Below are 19,758 nucleotides of genomic sequence, written 5' to 3'. Positions count from 1 at the left end.
TATAAAGTCGCAATTGCGACTTTTTATCTCAGAATTGCGAAGTTTATATCTCACAACTCTGACTTTCTCGCACAATGAACTCCGTGTAAGGCTTTGCAGTGCTTTGTTCAATTTGCACTATCAAAACGAACTAGATGAATGCTGCGTCCGAATATGATTTTTGAACAAACATACAAATGACTAATTATTCTCCATTTCTGTGTTTTCTTTCATGATTGGACAGTACCATTACCGCCGGGCAGGGTGCGGGAGGGGCGGCACGCACAGCTTTCAGACACAATATTCTTCATTTCTTTATATTTCTGAGTTTGAGGCAGCTTCTATCGCGTTATTTTAACAACAGCTGTCAAGTTAAGAGCGTATTATTGTAACATGAGAGTGAATATAGGAACGCACGCAGGTGGATTTCCTTCACTCTCGCATAAAACGCGCTTTCATCTCTATGTTCTTGCTCTAGCATTATCTTATCTCCTGTATTTAATGTTGTAAGCTATCGACCAAGCAAGGCATCTCCGATGAAAATTGTAAATAAATTAAGGATTCATTATTTATTAGTTAGTAGCCTATTAGTTATTTAAGTATTTTTTTATTTTTATTATTATTATTTTTATTTAGTCAATTATATATGAAGGGTTCGGATGCAAAAGCCTCTAAGTGCTATCTGAAATTTTCTTCTAAACTGAGAGCATTTTTCTCAGGTACAGCTTCTTTTCATTGTCATTAAAGTGAAATAACTGAACATAAACATAGGAGCCTGAGAAAAATGCAAATTTTAGAAGAAAATTTCAGATAGCACTTAGATGCTTTTGCATCTTCATATATAATTGACTAAATAATAATAAAAAAAAACCTAAAATAATAACTAATACTAACTAATAAAGAATCCTTAATTTATTTACAATTTTCATCGGGGATGTCTTGCTTGGTCGATATCTTACAACATTAAATACAGGAGATAAGATAATGCTAGAGCATAGAGATGAAAGCGCGTTTTATGCGAGAGTGAAGGAAATCCACCTGCGTGCGTTCCTATATTCACTGTTACAATAATACGCTCTTTACTTGACAGCTGTTGTTAAAATAACGCGATAGAAGCTGCCTCAAACTCAGAAATATAAAGAAATGAAGAATATTGTGTCTGAAAGCTGTGCGTGCCGTCCCCCCTCCCGCACCCTGCCCGGCGGTAATGGTACTGTCCAACCGCGAGCGCAAAACACAGAAATGGAGAATAATTAGTCATTTGTATGTTTGTTCAAAAATCATATTCGGACGCAGCATTCATCTAGTTCGTTTTGATAGTGCAAATTGAACAAAGCACTGCAAAGCCTTACACGGAGTTCATTGTGCGAGAAAATCAGAGTTGTGAGATATAAACTCGCAATTGCGAGAAAAAAAGTCAGAATTGCGAGATAAAAAGTCGCAATTGCGAGTTTATATCTCAGAATTGCGAGTTTATATCTCAGAATTGCGACTTTATATCTCACAATTCTGAGAAAAGAAGTCAGAATTATGAGATAAAAAGTCGCAATAACCTTTTTTTAATTTTTTTATTCAGTGGCGGAAACGGGCTTCCATAGGTATGAAAATGTAAGTGGCTGCAGGGAATTATAGTTCATTCAAACAGCAGATGAAAGGACTGACAAGTAATTTATTGATTTAGTACATTAAACAGGCTACATTTTCACTGTTTTCACTTTCATATTTCAGCAGTCGCGTGTTCCATATTTTCCGTCGGTTTATGAATCAGGACTTGCGATGAATCGGTCATCAAAATCGGTTCGCGATTCAGTCCGAACTAAAGTTAGCTCTTTGGTAAAATGAGCGGAATATACTTTATAACAGATCACAAAAAAAAACAAAACGAGGACAGATAAAGAGAATATTTACCGACAATCCATTGAAACTAAACCTGCAAATGTATTTTTATTATTAGACATCGACGAAAAAATCTTTCTGCGCCTGCAGCTTGTGAACGACTCGGTATCAAAACACTGTGTAGTAGACCATAAAAACGACAACTTGCAATAGTTCTTTGTTTTATCCCTTTCGGTGTTTTTTTGTTTTATAATGCACATCAATCAAACTGCAGTTAACTATTTTTAATATTTCATGTTTATAAAATATATCAGGTACCTTAAATTTAGCATGACGTAGTTTGAAAGCTAATTCTTTTCTTCTAACCATTAACTTTTTGGGGGGAATCTTGCCAACAACAGTGATTAATATCCGCATAATATCTGATGACCTCTGTCGAGCAGCTAACTACGCTGTAAGTAGCTTGTGATGCTGCTCTACAGCTCTAGTGGTGACCGATCTACACTACAGCTGCACGCACTGCATCAGCCACCGACAGACAGCTCAGCGCACACAAGCCTCGTCTTCGGACCGCGGACACCGCAGCGAAACTGGAGCAAACAGTTCAGTATCCTCCTCCGCCGAGCCAGTGGACCGGGACCGAGAGGCAGCCACCTCCGTGGACCGATGAACTCGCAGAAATGTCCCGGCACATCTACACCCGACACGGGATAGGCGACGGGGTTCAGAAGCCGATTTTTCAGGTAGGGACGCGGGAGAAGGTGATAATGCGATGGGAATCTGCACCAAACACACATAGTTCTGTTTGTCTTTATAGACAATGTTTTCACATTTATCCATAATGCACATATTTCTTTCCAGTCTGCCAACAATGACAACATGCCCCCACTTAAAGGGTTTTTACTCGCAGGAAATTACTAATTTGAATATTTGAATATTCATAATTCATATGTTTAAACCTCGTCATATGTTGAAGCAGAGATGATCTGTAATACTGCATTGCAAACATTATCTTTGAATTTTGTACACTGCATAGATGTACTTTATACAAGTTGTACAGGTGTGTGTGTGTGTGTATATATATATATATATATTAGGCATATATATATATATATATATATATATATATATATTAGGCATATATATAAATTGCATATCTGCACCAATCACTTGCATTGTTGTTATGTCATGTTTGTGTTTCAGTTTTTCCACTTGTAATACAAACCTCTGAATGTCCTTGTATATTTCCATTAACTTATGATGGATGACTTGATGTTGTTACGTTTATTGTTGGTACAGATGGAATTTTCATATACTACTGTAATTGGATGTACATGAAGGAATGACTTGATACATGTCCCCAAAAAAAAAAAAAAGCTATTGACATATTAAATAGTCAAGAAACCATGGTAGTGTCACAGTAAAATTCTTATGTTTTGTGTTTTAAACTTATGTATTATGTGGAATAATAGCTTAAAAGGACAGTACATCTGAAAATAAAACATGGTCGTCATTTGCTCACCTTCACGGTGTTCCAAACTCAAATGACTTTTTTTTTCTGTGAAAAAGATGTTATGGACTGACAGCCTCAGTCACCATTCACTTTCATTGCATTTTTTACCATACAGTGTAAGTAAATGGTGACTGAGTCTGTCATTCTGTCACCTTCTTTTGTGTTCTACCTAAGCAAGGTAGTCATATTGGTGGGTAAATGTCGAGAATATTTTCATTTTGGGGTGAACTCTCCTTTTACTCTACACAGGCTGAGTATACAATTAAAAGGATCATTAAAACCAAATCCCAAACGTGCTAAAGATTAATGGATGCCAGTTTGATCTATTGGTCTTTAATTAGGCTGCTAAATAATTCATGTCCTCATTGATTTCCCTGTAAAGGACGCATGACCTGACCCAGTTTTTAAGCATCAGTGCTTCCTATGCAGCAGATGGCCATAACATTTATGTTTCTTGCACAACAAACTACTGGAAACGTCCGTATATATTTTAACCGCATGATCTACTCAGAAGTGGTTCGATGTAGGACTGCATTGCGGCCAGCCATACTGAAGGGCAGTTTCGCCTGCTCAACACATTGCATTGATGTCTATGTGGCTTTGCAGAGTTCAGCTTCCTTGTGGTGATGTGCTTTGACATCTATCTCAATAGACCCTCCTTATCTGTCAAGCTTTTAGTCACGTAACACCCAGGATAGGTCAAAGATCCTTATGTCTGCTGTATTTAGCTGTAGGTTTCATACTGACGTACAAAACAGCGATGATTAATGCAAGTGATTAATCGCTGAAATGCTTTGCCAGTTCATTTGATTCTGACGGTAAGTTCTATAGCTAACAGACCCCATTGAGACCCCTCTGACAGTGTTGCGGTGGGATACGTGGGTGTATGTGTTTGTATGAATGTGTCCCTGTTCTGCCAGTAGAAAAGGAATAGATTAATAGCTTGTTCTTTTGCCGCAGGTGAACAGAGGCACCTACTCACGGCGCAGTCGACTTAAGAGGTCCGACGGCAGTACGACATCGACCAGCTTCATCCTCCGCCAGGTGAGAGAGGATGTTGTAGATTATGGAAATATAATGTCTCCATTTAAATGGTTTGTGATATGACTCTCTGAAGCACTCTCACACTTGCTTTTGTTTTGCTATGAATTGAACTCTTTTGTTCGAGACTTCGTTTTAAGGGTAGCTCACTCTGCGTAGGACATTTTGAAGAGTTTTGAACGGTGACTAATATTCTTAGTGGATAATTGAGTATCCACTTTCCATGTGCCTAATGTGCAAAACTGGGTTACATCATTTTTTTATAGAAGCCAACGAGTTTGCATTTATCCATAATACACATATTTCTTCCAAATCTGCCAAAGATGACAACATGCTCCCACTTGGAGGGTTGTTACTCAGTGTAAATGACTCAGAATTTTTGCATAATAATTCATATGTTCAAAACGTGTCATATGTTGAATCGCATTATATGTGGTACCGTAGTTGACTTCAGAGCCTTCCTATGCTATGGAACCCTGTTTCCGCCACTGAATACAATTTTTTTTTAAATTAAAAAAGGTAATTCCGACTTTTTATCTCACAATATGTTGTTTTATTAACAAGGTTCGGGAGGAGCACGATCAGATAATCAGTCTGGCCCAGGTGGAGCTCGTCACCTAATCACCTTAACAAGCACATCAGGTGTATATATACAGCCAACTCACCTCTGTTCTATGACAGTTTTCCAGCATCCCGCCTCCACCCCAACTCTGGGTTCGGGCTCTATCCCGAGCTCGGAGCCCTCCCTCCGGACAGCATGCCAAATATGCTTACTAATTACTCAATCATATTATATGTTAGTGCGAACTCGTGAAGTGGAGTTTTTGTTTTTCGCAGTTCTGACTCTTTTTCTCAGAAAAAGGAACAAACTCGCAATTCTGAGAAAAAAAAGTCTGAATCACAAGATATAAAATCAGAATTCTAACTTTTTCTCTTACAATTCCCGAGTTTACATATCACAACTCTGTAATTTAGTTTTTATCTCACAATTCTGACTTTTTTTCTCACAAATGCAAGTTTATATTTCATAATTCGGTCTTCTCAGAATTGTGAGTTAACCAGTTCTTTTTCAGAATTTCTTTTTCAGGAAAAAAAGTCAGAATTGTGCGATAATAAACTCATAACTGCAAGGGAAAAAGTCAGAATTTTGAGATTTTGAGCTTTTTTCAACTGCTTACACGTTTTCAAAACTTTACACACAAATCTAAGAATTGCACACATAAAATGCAAAATGCCTCACATCTCTTGCAAAATGAAGCACTGCATTCAAAATATCACAAACACATCTCAAAAGCAAACATTTGCAAACACCTTTGCCATAGTATTAATTCCTGTAAGATTTTTGTGTGTAACATAGACAATGGTGTGTTGTGTTTTGCAAAAAATGTTTTATGAAATTGAGTCAAAGGCAGAGAATTAGTGTATGGTTTTGTAGATTTGGTGTGTGGTTCTGGTGTTTGAGTGAAATTTCAGAAATTGTGTGACAAGTAAATATTTTGTGTGTAAGCAGTTGAAAAAAAAACTGTAAAAGTTGCAATTTCCTCTTTTGTCATGGTGGAAACAAGCTTCCATAATATACTACAGTCCTTTAGAAATATACTTTGTATAAGTTGTACAATTCTCTCTCTCTCTCTCTCTCTCTCTATATATATATATATATATTCTGTGTGATTTTCAAAGAATTATACTCTTGTGCAGCTTTTTGAACGGGTCATTTGGTTTCCAAGCAACAGACGAATCCTTGCTGTCATCAGATGAATATGAATTGCTCATGGCTACCTTTCCAACTGAACTTGTTTGACATTTAGCTGAATAGAGCTGGCATGGATCTTCATAACATCTCAAAAAAAAAAAAATTTTTTTTTAAAATCAAGCCTGTAAATATTCTTTCAGCACATGCATATGATATGAAATCACAGAGTCCATTTTCCTAATGGAAATATGGAAATATGATGTAATCCCTGTTGTCAGATGCATAGATATATAAAGTATCCCAGGGGAAACCAATGACCTTGATGCCTGCAATGTGGCATTTTCTAGCTGTCCCTGAATCTACCCTTGTTCACATGTTTGAGGACTGTACAGTATTCCCTGCAGATTTTGTGCAGCTGTAAGGCAAAAGCTTTGTGTATTAAATCATAATGTGGACAGGAATAAGCCTTCATTCCTATACTGTAACCAAACAGCATTTACTGTAATTCTTTTCTAAATTTCTGATGTTACTAGCACTATGAGATGGCATTTTGGTGACTATTTGATATTTTATATTATTAAGAAGAAGCAAATAAAATATGATTCGCACAGCTAATGCCTCTTTCCAGACAGATTACTTTAAGTGAAAATTCATATGCATTCTATAATTTTAACAATATTTTACAATAAAATATTTGTATTGCTTTGTTACATTTGTTTGTTTTAACAATTTTGCAGTGAATTTACTTGTCTTAAAATATATCTATTTTACTGTATATGGTAGGAATCATTTTTAGAATTTCTTATTTTTACAAATTTTTATTTAATGAACTGCTATACTTGCAATTTCATTAGTGCTGTAATGAGGAAATAGCTTTAACCTATTGGTATATTCAGTCACCTTCACGCAGCTCATGCTGCAGTCTATTTGCAAATGATTCTAGAATCTAGGTCCCCAAAGAACCTTGGGAATTCAGCTTTTTCACTGACTTCCAGGACACTCTATTTCTGGCCATAGAGGTGGTTTCACAGCCAAGACCCTTCATAGAGGACACTCTACATTATAAAGTTTTCATACGTATATATTTTTTTAGATGAGATAATGACTAGGTTCAGGTTATATTCTTCCTCACTCTAATCATTTATGAGAACCTCCGATTTAGATGGTAAACCTTCTGTACAGTTTGCATTTTTATGGTTTGAGGTTAATGCATACTCCCATGCCCTTTGGAAAATGAATCTATGCATCTCCAGATGTATATGAAAGATTGTTATTATAGAGGATATAGTGGTGTTGCTGAGAGGAAACATATTGCTTCTAAACCTGTATGTGTCTTAGAGATCTGCTCAAATGAGGCGAGAAAATCCAGGGGTGGTAAAAACCTGCTGAGATCAAGGTTAAAGACAAGACTGCAAGTCGTCATGTATATAAAAACTTACTTGAACTTACCTTGAATTTATGGCTGAAACAATCCTATTTTGATGTAGAGAGACTTAAAATGATTTATTAACCCGAGCTGTTGGAAGTTGTTGCTGTTTTTATAGTTATCCATAATAACGCATTTAAAATTCCTGATCATTGGGAGCTTGTATAAATTATTAATCTCGCTGGTATAGGTCACATGGCTAAACTCTTTAGTAATTCATTTATTTCTTTGCTTCCCTGCTGTGTTTATTGACCATAGGCCCCAAAAAAGCTTGAGAGCAGTGGGCAAGATTAGCATGACTGTTGATTTGATGATCAGATGTTGACATATCAGATTTTCGAGATTTTTCTGACTAAATTAAATAGTGGAATCAGGAAACAAGGCGCATAATACACAATCACAAAAAAGCAAGTGGGTTCTTTGTAGAATTATTACAGCCATTCAAATGACAGTTAAGCATTAAAAGGAAACAAAAATTATTACAGGGTTAGGATATTAAGATGCACTTTATTCAGTAACAGGAATTTGTTTTGTTTTATCTGCTCTTTCACTCTGATAACTGATCCACGGTAACTAAAAGATGTTTGTTAAATTAAATGTGAAAATATCAGTAGTGATCTGAAGGATAGGCTATTTCATTCAACTAATAAGTATGCATTGTTAAATAATTTAAGTATGCATGCACATTTTACGAAACATAATCTATAATAGTACGATTCTTTTATTGGTGGATGTAAATATTTCATATCATGAACAGTATTCATTCTCTCAACATATATATCATATGCTTCTCGGGGGATCCAGTTAAAACAGAGAAATGTATTGATTGCTCTTGTTCTCTTTTGATGCCTAGACTCTTCATGAATTTATTTGATTAAGAGTAGATTAAAGAGGTGAGTGTGTTTTAGTCATTTTTTTTACTCGGAATAATTTGTTCCAGTAGAAAAGCAGGCATGTAGATGTGCTTTGTGAACTACAGGGGGCGATGTGTGCCAGAGTTTTATTCTCAAGAGAGCTGTGGTTAATTAACAGCAACACCATCAGTTCATGTCCATGTAATTACTTGAAAGGACCTGATTGGTCATGGTTTTCTTATTATTTCAGTAGCTGGAGTGATATCAAGGGAAATATGAACCAATAACAGAATTAGAAATGCGACACAACCTTAAAAGATTGCATGTTTAATGATACATATATCTCTATGGAAATATGTCTGGTATTGGGCTAATTTTATTTTATTTGTCCAGGGACATTATGTATTTTATTGGAGCAATGATGACTGAATTTTGAACAGTAATATTTAAAAGATGCACACTCTCAGAAATAAAGGTACAAAAGCTGTCACTGGGGCGGTACCTTTTCAAAAGATACAGTTTTGTACCTATTAGGTTCAAATATGTTTAAGGTACCAAAATGGACCCTTTAGGTACAAACATGTACCTTTTGAAAAGGCATCGCCCCAGTGACAGCTTTTGTACATTTATTTCTGAGAGTGCACAGGTTCTGGGGGAAAAAAAGAGCTGTACATTTGTTATATCTGGTTATAGCTGCAATTTATATACTCTTATTAGTGACCCCAAGATGAGGTTGATGTTTTATAGCTTCTCCACATTCATGGGAATGTAATTACACAAAGCAGAGGTATTGATACTGCCAGTAAAGAACAGTCTGGTTCAATACTGTCATGTCAAGCTCTCATTTTATATTTCATCATTCATATCTGCCATAAACTGGTGGTTACAGAGATTTAGGGACCTGGGACATTTATAAGGATGTTTTTTTGTTGTTGTCTTTTTGGTATACAGTATATATATTAGCATTGCATTATACTAGTAAATTGTTTAGATCTTTTTACTTCTAAATCTTTCATAAGTAAATAATGCTGAAAAATGTTACTGCTTTTTAAAGATTCACTTGATTGTAGTTTTTCAATTTTAAATTTCAGGAACAGCATTAATGCTTCTCAATTTAGCATTTTAACTCAAATATGCCTTAGAGCTATATGGTTTGCTGTTTAGCTCCATTTATCCTTTGCTCTAGATCAATTAATATGGTTGCAGTTGTTTGCACCTTTGAGTTGGGCACTTGTTTTTCATATACCAATTGTGGGGGTTTGCGTTTGGCATTTTAAGGTATGGTTTTGTCTCAAATGTTGTCAGTAGTTTAAGACAGCAAGCACTTTCACACAGATGAAACGCATAATAATATCAATTTACATTTATGTATTGAGCAGACACCTTTATCTCAAGTGACTTAAGACTGCATTCAAGGTACATGTTTTATCAGTTCTAACTTTGCCAGGAAATTGAACCCATGACCTTGGCATTGCTAGTGTCATACTCTACTGTTTGAGTTTTTTTTTATTTTACTATAATTATTAATAATAATAACAATAATTCATTTACAATATAATTAATCATATATTTTATTCCTTTTCTTAAATTTTTTTATTTCACTCAAGTAAATGAATTAAATTTTAAAAAGTCATTTTTTAAAAGCCACGCAAGCTGTTGCCAGTTTAATTTTACAAACACCTAATTTTTACAGTGTATGTGAACTAATGCATGAATTGTGAAATGAATGGTGGAGTCTATATGTGAACATGGATGAAAGAAAGAGACGAAGAAAAAAAAGAGGTGAGATCCAAGATGGTCAAAAATAGAAACGGGGCGAGGAAAAATTGCAGAAAACCCAGTGGTCAAGGAGTGGAATGCTTTCAGCACCCTGCAGACCCCTTCTCCTCCTCCTTTAACAGTCAACAGAAGAGCGCACTTGTCCTTTCTTACTGGAGCTCCTCTCAGCCAATCAGAAGACAGCCTCGCTGCTTTGTCATCAGCTTCTGATTGAGGAAGGCTCTGTTTTACTGCTCTGTTTGTGGAAGCTTGATAAAATGCCAGGTCTCTGCAGCCTCTGGGGAGAGCCCCATTTCTCTGAGATGTGATCGATCACACTTCATCCTCATTAATACAATACGCTGGCTTCAGGAGCGAAAGGGGCGATTGCCATCTGCTTGACATTTCTCCTTCGGTGGTCTTATTGTGGGCAAGGGGATTGTAAGAGAGCCCTGTTAGACGTACTCTCGCTGGAGCTTCCTTATCCCACATTTGCATTTGATCGTTAAGGGATCCCTTGGGAATATCAGACCTCCATGTACGACAATTTGTACCTGCATGGATTTGAAGACTCAGAGGCGGTGAGTAAGGGTCTATGTGTGCATCTTCACGCTCTTTTCAATGAATGCATGCTCACACAGATGCTCTGAGGATGGCCGGAGGAATTCAGCTTGTGGATGGTGTAACTGGTCCCAGTGAGTGTTTTGGGGGAGGGGAGAGGATCCGTATGTGTGTGTGTGCATGTGTATAGGTTTTGTTTCACTGTCACCTCCACTCTTTCTCCAAACCTCGCTCTGCCTCTCAGATGCATCGTGGAAGAAGCAGTCGGGGGAGAGCATCAGTCAGCTGTTGTGGTAGCCTGTTATTCCGTATCATTGAGCTGTCGCTAATAATGCCACACTGCTTACTGGTTTAGTTCCTCTTAGCTTGCATGCATTGTTGTTTTTGTTGGATTTTCAGTGTGACCTCAGCTACTCTCAAAAGGAATGCTTGCTTAAAGTGCCACTTTGTTTCTGCTTGTAATGGTAATGGATGGCTCATTTAATTAGCATCATTTGATCAGATATAAACGAGTCCCATGGAAGTAGCAATAATGTTCAGCATTGATGTCTGTACAAGTCAAAGCCAGTCTCCTAATTCAGCCAGTCACAAGTTTCAACACTTGTGCAGCCTTATTTTTTAACTTGAATCACAAACTGTCCACATTCCACTCAGTGTTACCATTGGCAAAAGTCAGAGCTGGAAAATGAATTATGACCTTATCAATTTTTGGCCGTATGGCTTTGCTTAACGCAAAAAATATTTTAAAGAATGCTGAGAACCAAACAGCACTGGAGCCCATTGATTTTCACTGAGACAAATCTCAAAATATATTTTATGTTCCCAAAATTGAAAATTCTGTCATTTACACACCCTTGTATTGTTCCGAACCCATATGAATTTCTTTCTTTTGCGGAACAGAAGAGATGAGATTTTGAAGATTGCTAGGAATCAAATGACATTGGAGTCCACTGACTTCCACTGAGTCAATTTTCGAAATATATTTTGTGTTTCACTGAAGAACAGAGTTTTTGGAAGAACACGAACAGGAAAAACTCCTTTTCAGGTGAACGTCTCTCTCCCACATTTGCACTTTTCATAATAGGAAGTTATTATTATTTGTCAGATTTGTGAGTTGGTCTGAAAGAAGGCCTTTTATTTTCTATGAATGTTGGTGTTATTAGTTAGACCTTGATTGTTTTTGTTCATCATTTTGACATTTGTCATAACTGAATGTTTTAACCTCGGTGAAAACAGAAAAGTTTAAAAATATTTAAAATATTTTGTTACACTTAAATTATGATTTTTTTTGTGACGAATATTTACTATTTACTGTAGGTATGTCACCTTTAAACAAGTCAATGACTGTCTAACAGCCTCACAAAACAATTGATCAGAAAATCCGAATTTGTCACATACCGTCATATATGTTAACATAACATTCCATTCTAAATACCAAATGCATGTTGTTAGGCTTTCATTGATCAGTGGCTCTTGGAAGGAAATCATCATAATTTATCTCCGTTCACCTAACTGATAAAGCACTCTAACGTAGTTAAAGGACAAGTTTGCAAGTTGTTTTTTATTAAAAGCCCATCTTGCCAGCGGTGAATTACCCATTTTAGCTCCGTCAATTATGCAGCAGGTGTTCACACCATGTACCAGTGGGGATTCAATCAGGAGGAATGAACTGTCTGCTTTCCATAAGTAATAAATTATTTAGAAGTCCAAATTCCTCAGACAAGATTATCTATCTATCTATCTATCTATCTGTCTGTCTGTCTGTCTATCTGTCTAGCAAAGTATCTGTTCTCTACTGTGAAATGCTGAGAGGCTGTTTAATTTGTGTGGAGGACAATTTAATACCCTGCAGCAAGTATTTTCTCTGGAATTATATGGTGCAGAAATATCATGGAAATTATGTCGTAAGAATGAAATAATGACAAAGTAGCTCAGATCTGGTGGCCTCTGATGATCTTAATATAGCCTTGTGGTCTAATTGTGTCTGCCTCTCTTTTCTCCTCTTCCCTTACAGCTTATGAATATTAAAGGTAATGGAGAGTTCAAGCGGGTACTATTCGTTGCGTGTAATTGTTTCGTGTATCCTGTTTTTTTATATTTATGACACTGATGAGTTCCATATTGTTAGGCTAATTGTGCGAATTATATCTGCAGTGTTATATTTGGAATTGCTTTCTAATAAAAGCAACTGCATAAGATTCAAACTAGCAGTTCAAACATTATCTCATACTGCATTTAAAGCGGAAATGATTGTTTTGAGTATAGTTTTAAGGCAAATGTTTTGATAAAAATGGATGATAGCGACTGTTCTTTTAAGCTAATTTTTTTCAGTGAATTGTTAACTAAATTGGACTGAATTAGAGCAGTTAAAGCAATAGTTCACCCCAAAATGAAAATGAATTTGCTAACCCTCATGTTGTTCCAAACCTGTATGACTTTTATTCTGATTTTTTTTTTTTTTATTATCTTCTTTTGTGTTACACCGAAGAAAGAATTGCATATATTGCTATGACATGAGTAAATAATGAGCGAGTTTTCATTTTTGGGGTAAACTGTAATAACTCCCTCAATAACTAACCAATCTTAAAATTTGGCTCTATAAATCTAGAACTATGTCTGCTTCTGCAAGTGCTGCTTTGAGGTTCGCGACCAGTTTGCAATTCAGACTGAGCAATTCACGGACATGCTGTTTTCAAGGGAACAGTTCAAGAACTCAATTCCAATTTTGGGTTGCAACTGATTTAAAGATCAGTTTAGTGAGATATTAGAAGTACTGTACCTTTCATGGCTTACTATGTGACACAAAGCTTTCATCGTCATCTCTTTTTATGGTTAAGTATTTGCTTTCATCAGATGTGGCCCTAAATGGTAGTGATCTCATGCTGTGTTGTGGAGAGATTTATCTGTAATTACCCACTGCTCTTGCCTGCATTGGTCCTCAGCCCTCGTGATTCATCTGCATATCTGCTCACTGGAGGATGCTTTTTCACTGACCGATTTAACTGCTTTTGTTTTCAAAGAAATACAGGGCAAGGATCTACCAGCGTAGTGGACTTTGAGTGCCCCAAATGCTCTCAGACTCACTGGCATCACAGAAAAATGTTCACGGCGTTCAATCTCTGAAGATAAGCAGAACGTGTGGCTTGACAAACCCAAGCCCACACACTTGACGTGGTTAGATAATGGTGTACGCACCGAGGCAGAGTACATGAAAGTGTGTACATGTGTGGGTTTACTTTTCTATATACTGTCATTTAGGGACAAAGTTGTCCCAAGACGTTAACTTAAATTGTCCTGAAAAAAGGAAATTCTTAAGTAAATCCTTAAAAAGGATTCTTAAACACAGAAACTAAAATATATTTAAATATATACTGAACATGTATAAAAAATATTTGTATTGTGTGTGTGTATGCATATACAGTGAGGAGTCGTAACATGAAACATGAAAAATGTTCTTTTTGTGTTTTGTTATGATAAGAGAGTACTAAGTAAGCATTAACTTGCAGAACTCAAAACTCTCCACAGTCCGAAGAGACAATCTATTAAAACCAAGATGCAAAAATAGTGGGAAAAAATAGTGGTGGTGGGATTTTCTCAGGGGAAGGAAAAAAAAAGGAATATAAAATACCTGCTTTAAATAAATCTAATTGGGAAAATATTCATATTTAGATTTTTTAAATTAAATACTTCAACACTTTTTTCTTTTTATTTGCGGGCTGATTTTGCATACCAATCATGGCTCCTTCTGAAGTTGGAAGCACTGGTTAATAGATTTTGCTGTGTGGTAATAAATAAACATCAGCTGGGTCATTTATAAAACTGTCTTTCTGCTAAGTAGGTTGTGATAGCCGAGGCACAGAAATAATTTCCATGGGCATTCATGCTAAACCAAGTGCTTGAGTAAGAAAATCTAATTTGTCTGCAGATATTCTCATATTAAAAGTGTTTTTCATCTCCTCCTCAAGCAAATGTATCCCAAAAAGCCTGTTTGAAAGAGAGATTCATTTCATTCTGATGTATCAAGTTTGAGATCAGTATACATTTTCAGCTTTATTTGCCTATATTTATTGTAATGGGAAGTATAATTATAGATTTTTGCTAAGTTGATCTACAGTCTTCATCTGTCTGAATGAGTATACAAAGTCTTTTGGAGCAAATGCAGTCCGGGGCAAAATGTAGTCTGCATAACTTTAACTTCTGTTAGTTGAACTTCCTAAAAATCAGAAAAAAATTAACTAAAATGTAACTTTTAAATGAACTATTCAAGTCGTTTAGCTGTCTTGTGGGATTGACTTGGACAGTGCAGCAGATGAATCACGCCTTCAGGGACTGTATTTAAATGTATTTATGAGCCTCTCATCAATGTGTCATGCCAAACATTGCATGGCCAAAGGTCATTTTAATTATCACCAATTGATTTACAATTAAATTATTTTTGAAAATGACTAATTTATACCTGACTATATGTAAAACGATGATAACTGTTTAACAATTAAACCATTCATTGCTTGAAAATTAAATATTTGCCCTCAGGTTGAAGTGTGCTGGCAGCCTGATAAAGAGGAACTGTGCTATCATCTGCTGGGGAAATGTTCTCGTCCTGCACCCTGCCATCTCTCTCCATCCAACCATCGCTATCGCTGAGTCGGCAGCATAGAGGAAGCAAACCAGCTGGCCATGGGCTGTAATGTTTTCTAAAGTGAAGTGATAGCCTGACTGCAGATTCTGTAAATGCCCAAAACCCAAAACTATTTGGATACCAATAGGGCTGTGCGATACGACGAGATATATCGGATGGATGAAATAAAAAGTCTATCGTTTCATATTATGTTCTATCGTTTGTTTCGTGGTGTCGCAAAATACATTGTTTAAGGTAATACTGTTTAATCATCTGGATGACTGAGATCTTTACACACCACTACGGGGCGTGAAGGGGAGACAGAACCAGGTGGAGAACTACCAGAACAAAACGAGGGACTACATCTGTAGCAGGGGCACGCGTTTTTAAGCACTGCAGTTTTAAAACAACCGATTTTAAGCCGTTGAAACACAAACAACAGAGCTATATGCGTGTGCCGTCTCTGTTTCTGTGTGAGAGCACCGCGCTTTTCTTTTCTTTTTTTGCCGCTTTATTGGCTTTGAACAATTACATAAACACACTTATATGTGTCAGAATCCCTGTCTTGGCAAGTATCTTCATAAAGACAGCGATTTAGGTCTTAAGAGAGAGGAAACAGCTGAAAGAGAAAATGCATATGTAACAGTATATCGGATCCTGACTTCGGTCTTAAAGGGGAAGCTGTCCAATATTCGTTCTGTCTGCCATTCATATTAATCATAGCACATTGCTAGAAAATCTCTCACTGCTCTTGACTAAATCACTTTTGTAACTTTAATAAGAAGAAATAATAATAAAATTTAATTAGAAATAATAGAATCTATACATAATACACATGTTAATTATATCTATCATAGATAGATAGATATAATTAACACAGTGAAGACTAATTAATTTACACAATGTATGTAGCGTTTCTTATTGTAGTTTTTTTTGTCCTATTGCTTGCAATTAGTTTCTTATACTTATTTCATCACTGACTGTTTATTTATTTTCAGTGAGCTTGAGTTTGTTTGTTTTTTGTCTATTTTTAGGCTTGTATTAGTTTGATATTGACATTGGTGACAAGGATTATGAAAATTCTATGGTATCAAAGATTTTAATATCATAAAAACCTTTTTAAAAGAAAAAAAATTACTATATGATATATATCGTTATCGTGATATCGTGATATAAGATTTGGTCATATCGCCCACCCTTAGATACCAACATTGTTCCACAAAAGAAACAAAGTCATACAGGTTTAGAATGACATGAGGGAGAGTAAATAGTGACATAATTTTCCTTTTAAAGCCTTTTTGCTATATTAACTGCATGTTTATAAGTTGCATTGTATTTGCAATTAGCATTGTTTTAACTTAGATCAGACCTCGTGACCCGTGAACCACCAGCTGCGATCCACTGAACTTGATAATATAGCAACACATGCAAATGTTATGAGTCTTATGTTATTAGGCCTTAATGTATGAGTGTTTGTTGACTCGTAAAAGTCATTGTGCATCAGCTCAGTTTAAAGATTCAAACTGTTTGTGTTGCAGTATTAAAGTGAATAGTTTGATGGTCCAGTGGTCTTAATGTGTGCTGGAGAATGAGAAGATGGAAAGATGGAGTTGAGGCGAGGATGAATCACAGGGGCTTTGATGTCATCAAGAGCAGATGCAGCTCCTGTCACTTGACTCGCTTCAGTGCACATGGCCTTATGTAACATTGGTCACATGACTATCCTGGCCATGGAGGTCCATGATCTAGTGTGATGGCCGGTAGTGAGGGCATTGTGCTGACCAGGGTTGTGAGCTTAAAAACCTGAAGCATCTAGTCGTGTCTAATCATTAAGTGAACAGAGATGGAGATCTAGAGATACTGATGGTCCACCAGGTAGACCAGAACCAATTCTGAGCTGGTCAAAGTTGGTCTTTTTAGCAGGGTCACCAGCCTCCATTCACAGTAGTTTCTTCATCTTGAGTTGCCAAGTTACTTTAGACAAAAGAATGACACATCTTGTGCACCTTTCATCCACTTCCTTTATCTCCCACAGTGCTAGAGACATCTGTCTTGGCAAAAGTGAGTAATCGTGAACTTACGGAAGTGATGATATCATACAGTTAGACATAATGGATGTTTCAGTGTACCTTTGAGGAGATACCAGGAATAGAATCAGATTCTCTTTGATGAGGCATCTCTACTGGGATGCATGTTTGTGTGTGTGTGTGTGTGTTGGCATCTGAGATTAATCGAACTGCCGTATCTCTAGTCTTTGTTCTTTCTTCAGCCCTTCATCTTTGTTTGGGTCCTTTGTTCAAGGTTCTTTGAATTTTTGCCAATATAACAGATTGCCTTTTTAAGAATCATCAAGCATCTTTAACACACACTTCTTAAAGTTCTGAGTTTTGTGCGCTTAAGTGCATATTTATTGTGCTAGCACAAAATGGAATTGCAATCTGTTCAGAGGTTTGTAATTGCAGTCTGTTCAACCTGTCTGCAGCCAGACAGGACAAGATCTGAGACGGTACAAGGAAGAGGAGGCAGACCACTCTTAAAAAATAAACGCCTTCATATGGTGGATGTAGGAATTTTCTTTTTAGTAAAAAGAAATCACCTTTGTGAGAGACTAATTTATCTGCAGCATCCTTAAATGTGTGTATATATATATATATATATATATATGTATATGTATATATATATATATATATATATATATATATATATATATATATATATATATATATATATATATATATATATGTATATATATATATATATATATATATATATATATATATATAATGTATGTATGTATGTATTAGTATAATATATTTCAAATAAATGTTTGTCATTTTGAACTTTCTATTTATCAAAGGATCCTGAAAAAATCTATCACTGTTTATTATTTAAATATTAAGCAGCGCAACTGTTTTCAACATTAATAAGAAGCACCAAATCAGTCTATAAGAATGATTTTAATGGATAATGTGACACTGAAGAATGCTAAAAATTCAGCTTTGTATTCAATTTTTAAAATATATTAAAATGGAAAAAAAAACTATTTAAATTGTAATAATATTTAAATTATATAATGTGATTTTACAGTATTTGTAATCAAATAAATGCAGCCTTGGTGAGAATAAGAGACTTATTTTAAATAAATAAAAAAAAGTACAGTTGCTCTTGACTATACTATAGTTCTGGGTTTGTCAGATACTTGTACAGTATTCTGTTTGTCCATCATCTTTTTTTTTTGCTTTCGATTAGGTTTAATGCAGTACAATCTCTCTGCAGATAGGTGGTTGATAAATAGAGTGTATATTACAGTTTATGTGATGGGAACAACATCGGACTGCTTTAGCCAACCCCAGCACAGAAAAGATAGACATGGGCATCATCTGTCAAATTGCATAACGGGATACACTGATGATATTTTTCCTGACAGCTGGAAGACATTTTTTTATAATATGTTGTAATATAATATGGCACATTAAATTATACCACCTTCATTATTAGTCATTTATAAGGGATTTAAGTAAATTAGTTCAAATATTTGACTGAAACATAAAATACCATGTATAGATGATACATGGATTGTACAAAGGATGCAATTTTTTAAAAGGTTTCTGTGTAAAATGTTTTAAGCAAATGAAGAAGCAAGACCACAGACAGATTTTAAGGGTGATGACAATTAATCGCTTATTTTTGAGCGATCTGAGATGAAGTAGTTGTCTTTACCTCAGTGAATTTGTAAGCATTGTAAGTGCCTTAATGTACTTTTATTACTGAGACATGTATCCAAATAATTTTTTGTGATAAGTAATTAACCTGCATATTCTGTAAATCTTGACATTCCTTTAATGGCATGAACAGTAATTGCTGGTGTTAAAAGAGGGCTGTATCTACTTCTGGATGACTGTATTGCAGTGATAAAGAGAATATTAGTGGATTATAAGATTAGTTTGTATGTTTTTATGGGACACAACTACAGGGTTAATGAACCTTCAAGGCGTCAGTTAGCTTTGAGCACAATCTTTTGATTAGTAGATCAAAGCACATGTTGATCTTGCATTCATTGCATGTCTTGCTCTCAATAAATTGCCATTCTGGTTTTAGACCGACTCCTCCAAACCTCATCTCACCAGTAGTTCCTGTTTAAATCTACTTGCATACTTTTGCAAATCTGAGGACATTTTGTAATATTTTTGAGATCACTGAGATTTGTTTCTCAGGAGAAACATCTGAGAAGCATATGCTTAAGGTCTCAAAATGCTCTCTGTTTAATCTCATTGCTGTCTAGGTGAAGAAATACATATTTTAAAAAGATCTCTTTGGGGTTTCTTTCCTATGGGACTTTTAATCCTCTTCTCTTTTTCATTCTCTGTAATACTTTTGAACAAGACATCCTTCTGACTCTGCTGCTGTCAGCTTCAGTCATTTTGTATTTGATCTGGTACTTTTTTCCTTCAATGCTTCCATCAACCTGTGCATCAACAT

The 19,758-nt window shown here is 35.7% G+C and overlaps 1 protein-coding gene across 1 annotated transcript in view; it reads left to right on the top strand.

Moving 5' to 3' along the window:
- The first annotated feature begins 2,260 nt into the window (after positions 1 to 2,260).
- Positions 2,261 to 19,758, top strand: part of cacnb4a (calcium channel, voltage-dependent, beta 4a subunit) — a 28,605-nt gene continuing 11,107 nt past the window's right edge. Inside the window, exons 1-2 of the mRNA XM_058787804.1 lie at positions 2,261 to 2,558; positions 4,289 to 4,372. Coding sequence (XP_058643787.1) covers positions 2,496 to 2,558; positions 4,289 to 4,372 — 147 coding nt within the window. The 5' untranslated portion in view covers positions 2,261 to 2,495. The remainder of the gene's footprint in view (positions 2,559 to 4,288; positions 4,373 to 19,758) is intronic.

This window comes from Onychostoma macrolepis, chromosome 09 (assembly GCF_012432095.1).
Source record: "Onychostoma macrolepis isolate SWU-2019 chromosome 09, ASM1243209v1, whole genome shotgun sequence".
NCBI classification, from domain to species: domain Eukaryota; kingdom Metazoa; phylum Chordata; class Actinopteri; order Cypriniformes; family Cyprinidae; genus Onychostoma; species Onychostoma macrolepis.
Note: the sequence above shows the minus strand (reverse complement) of the source record. Positions and strands in the feature narration are given on the sequence as shown.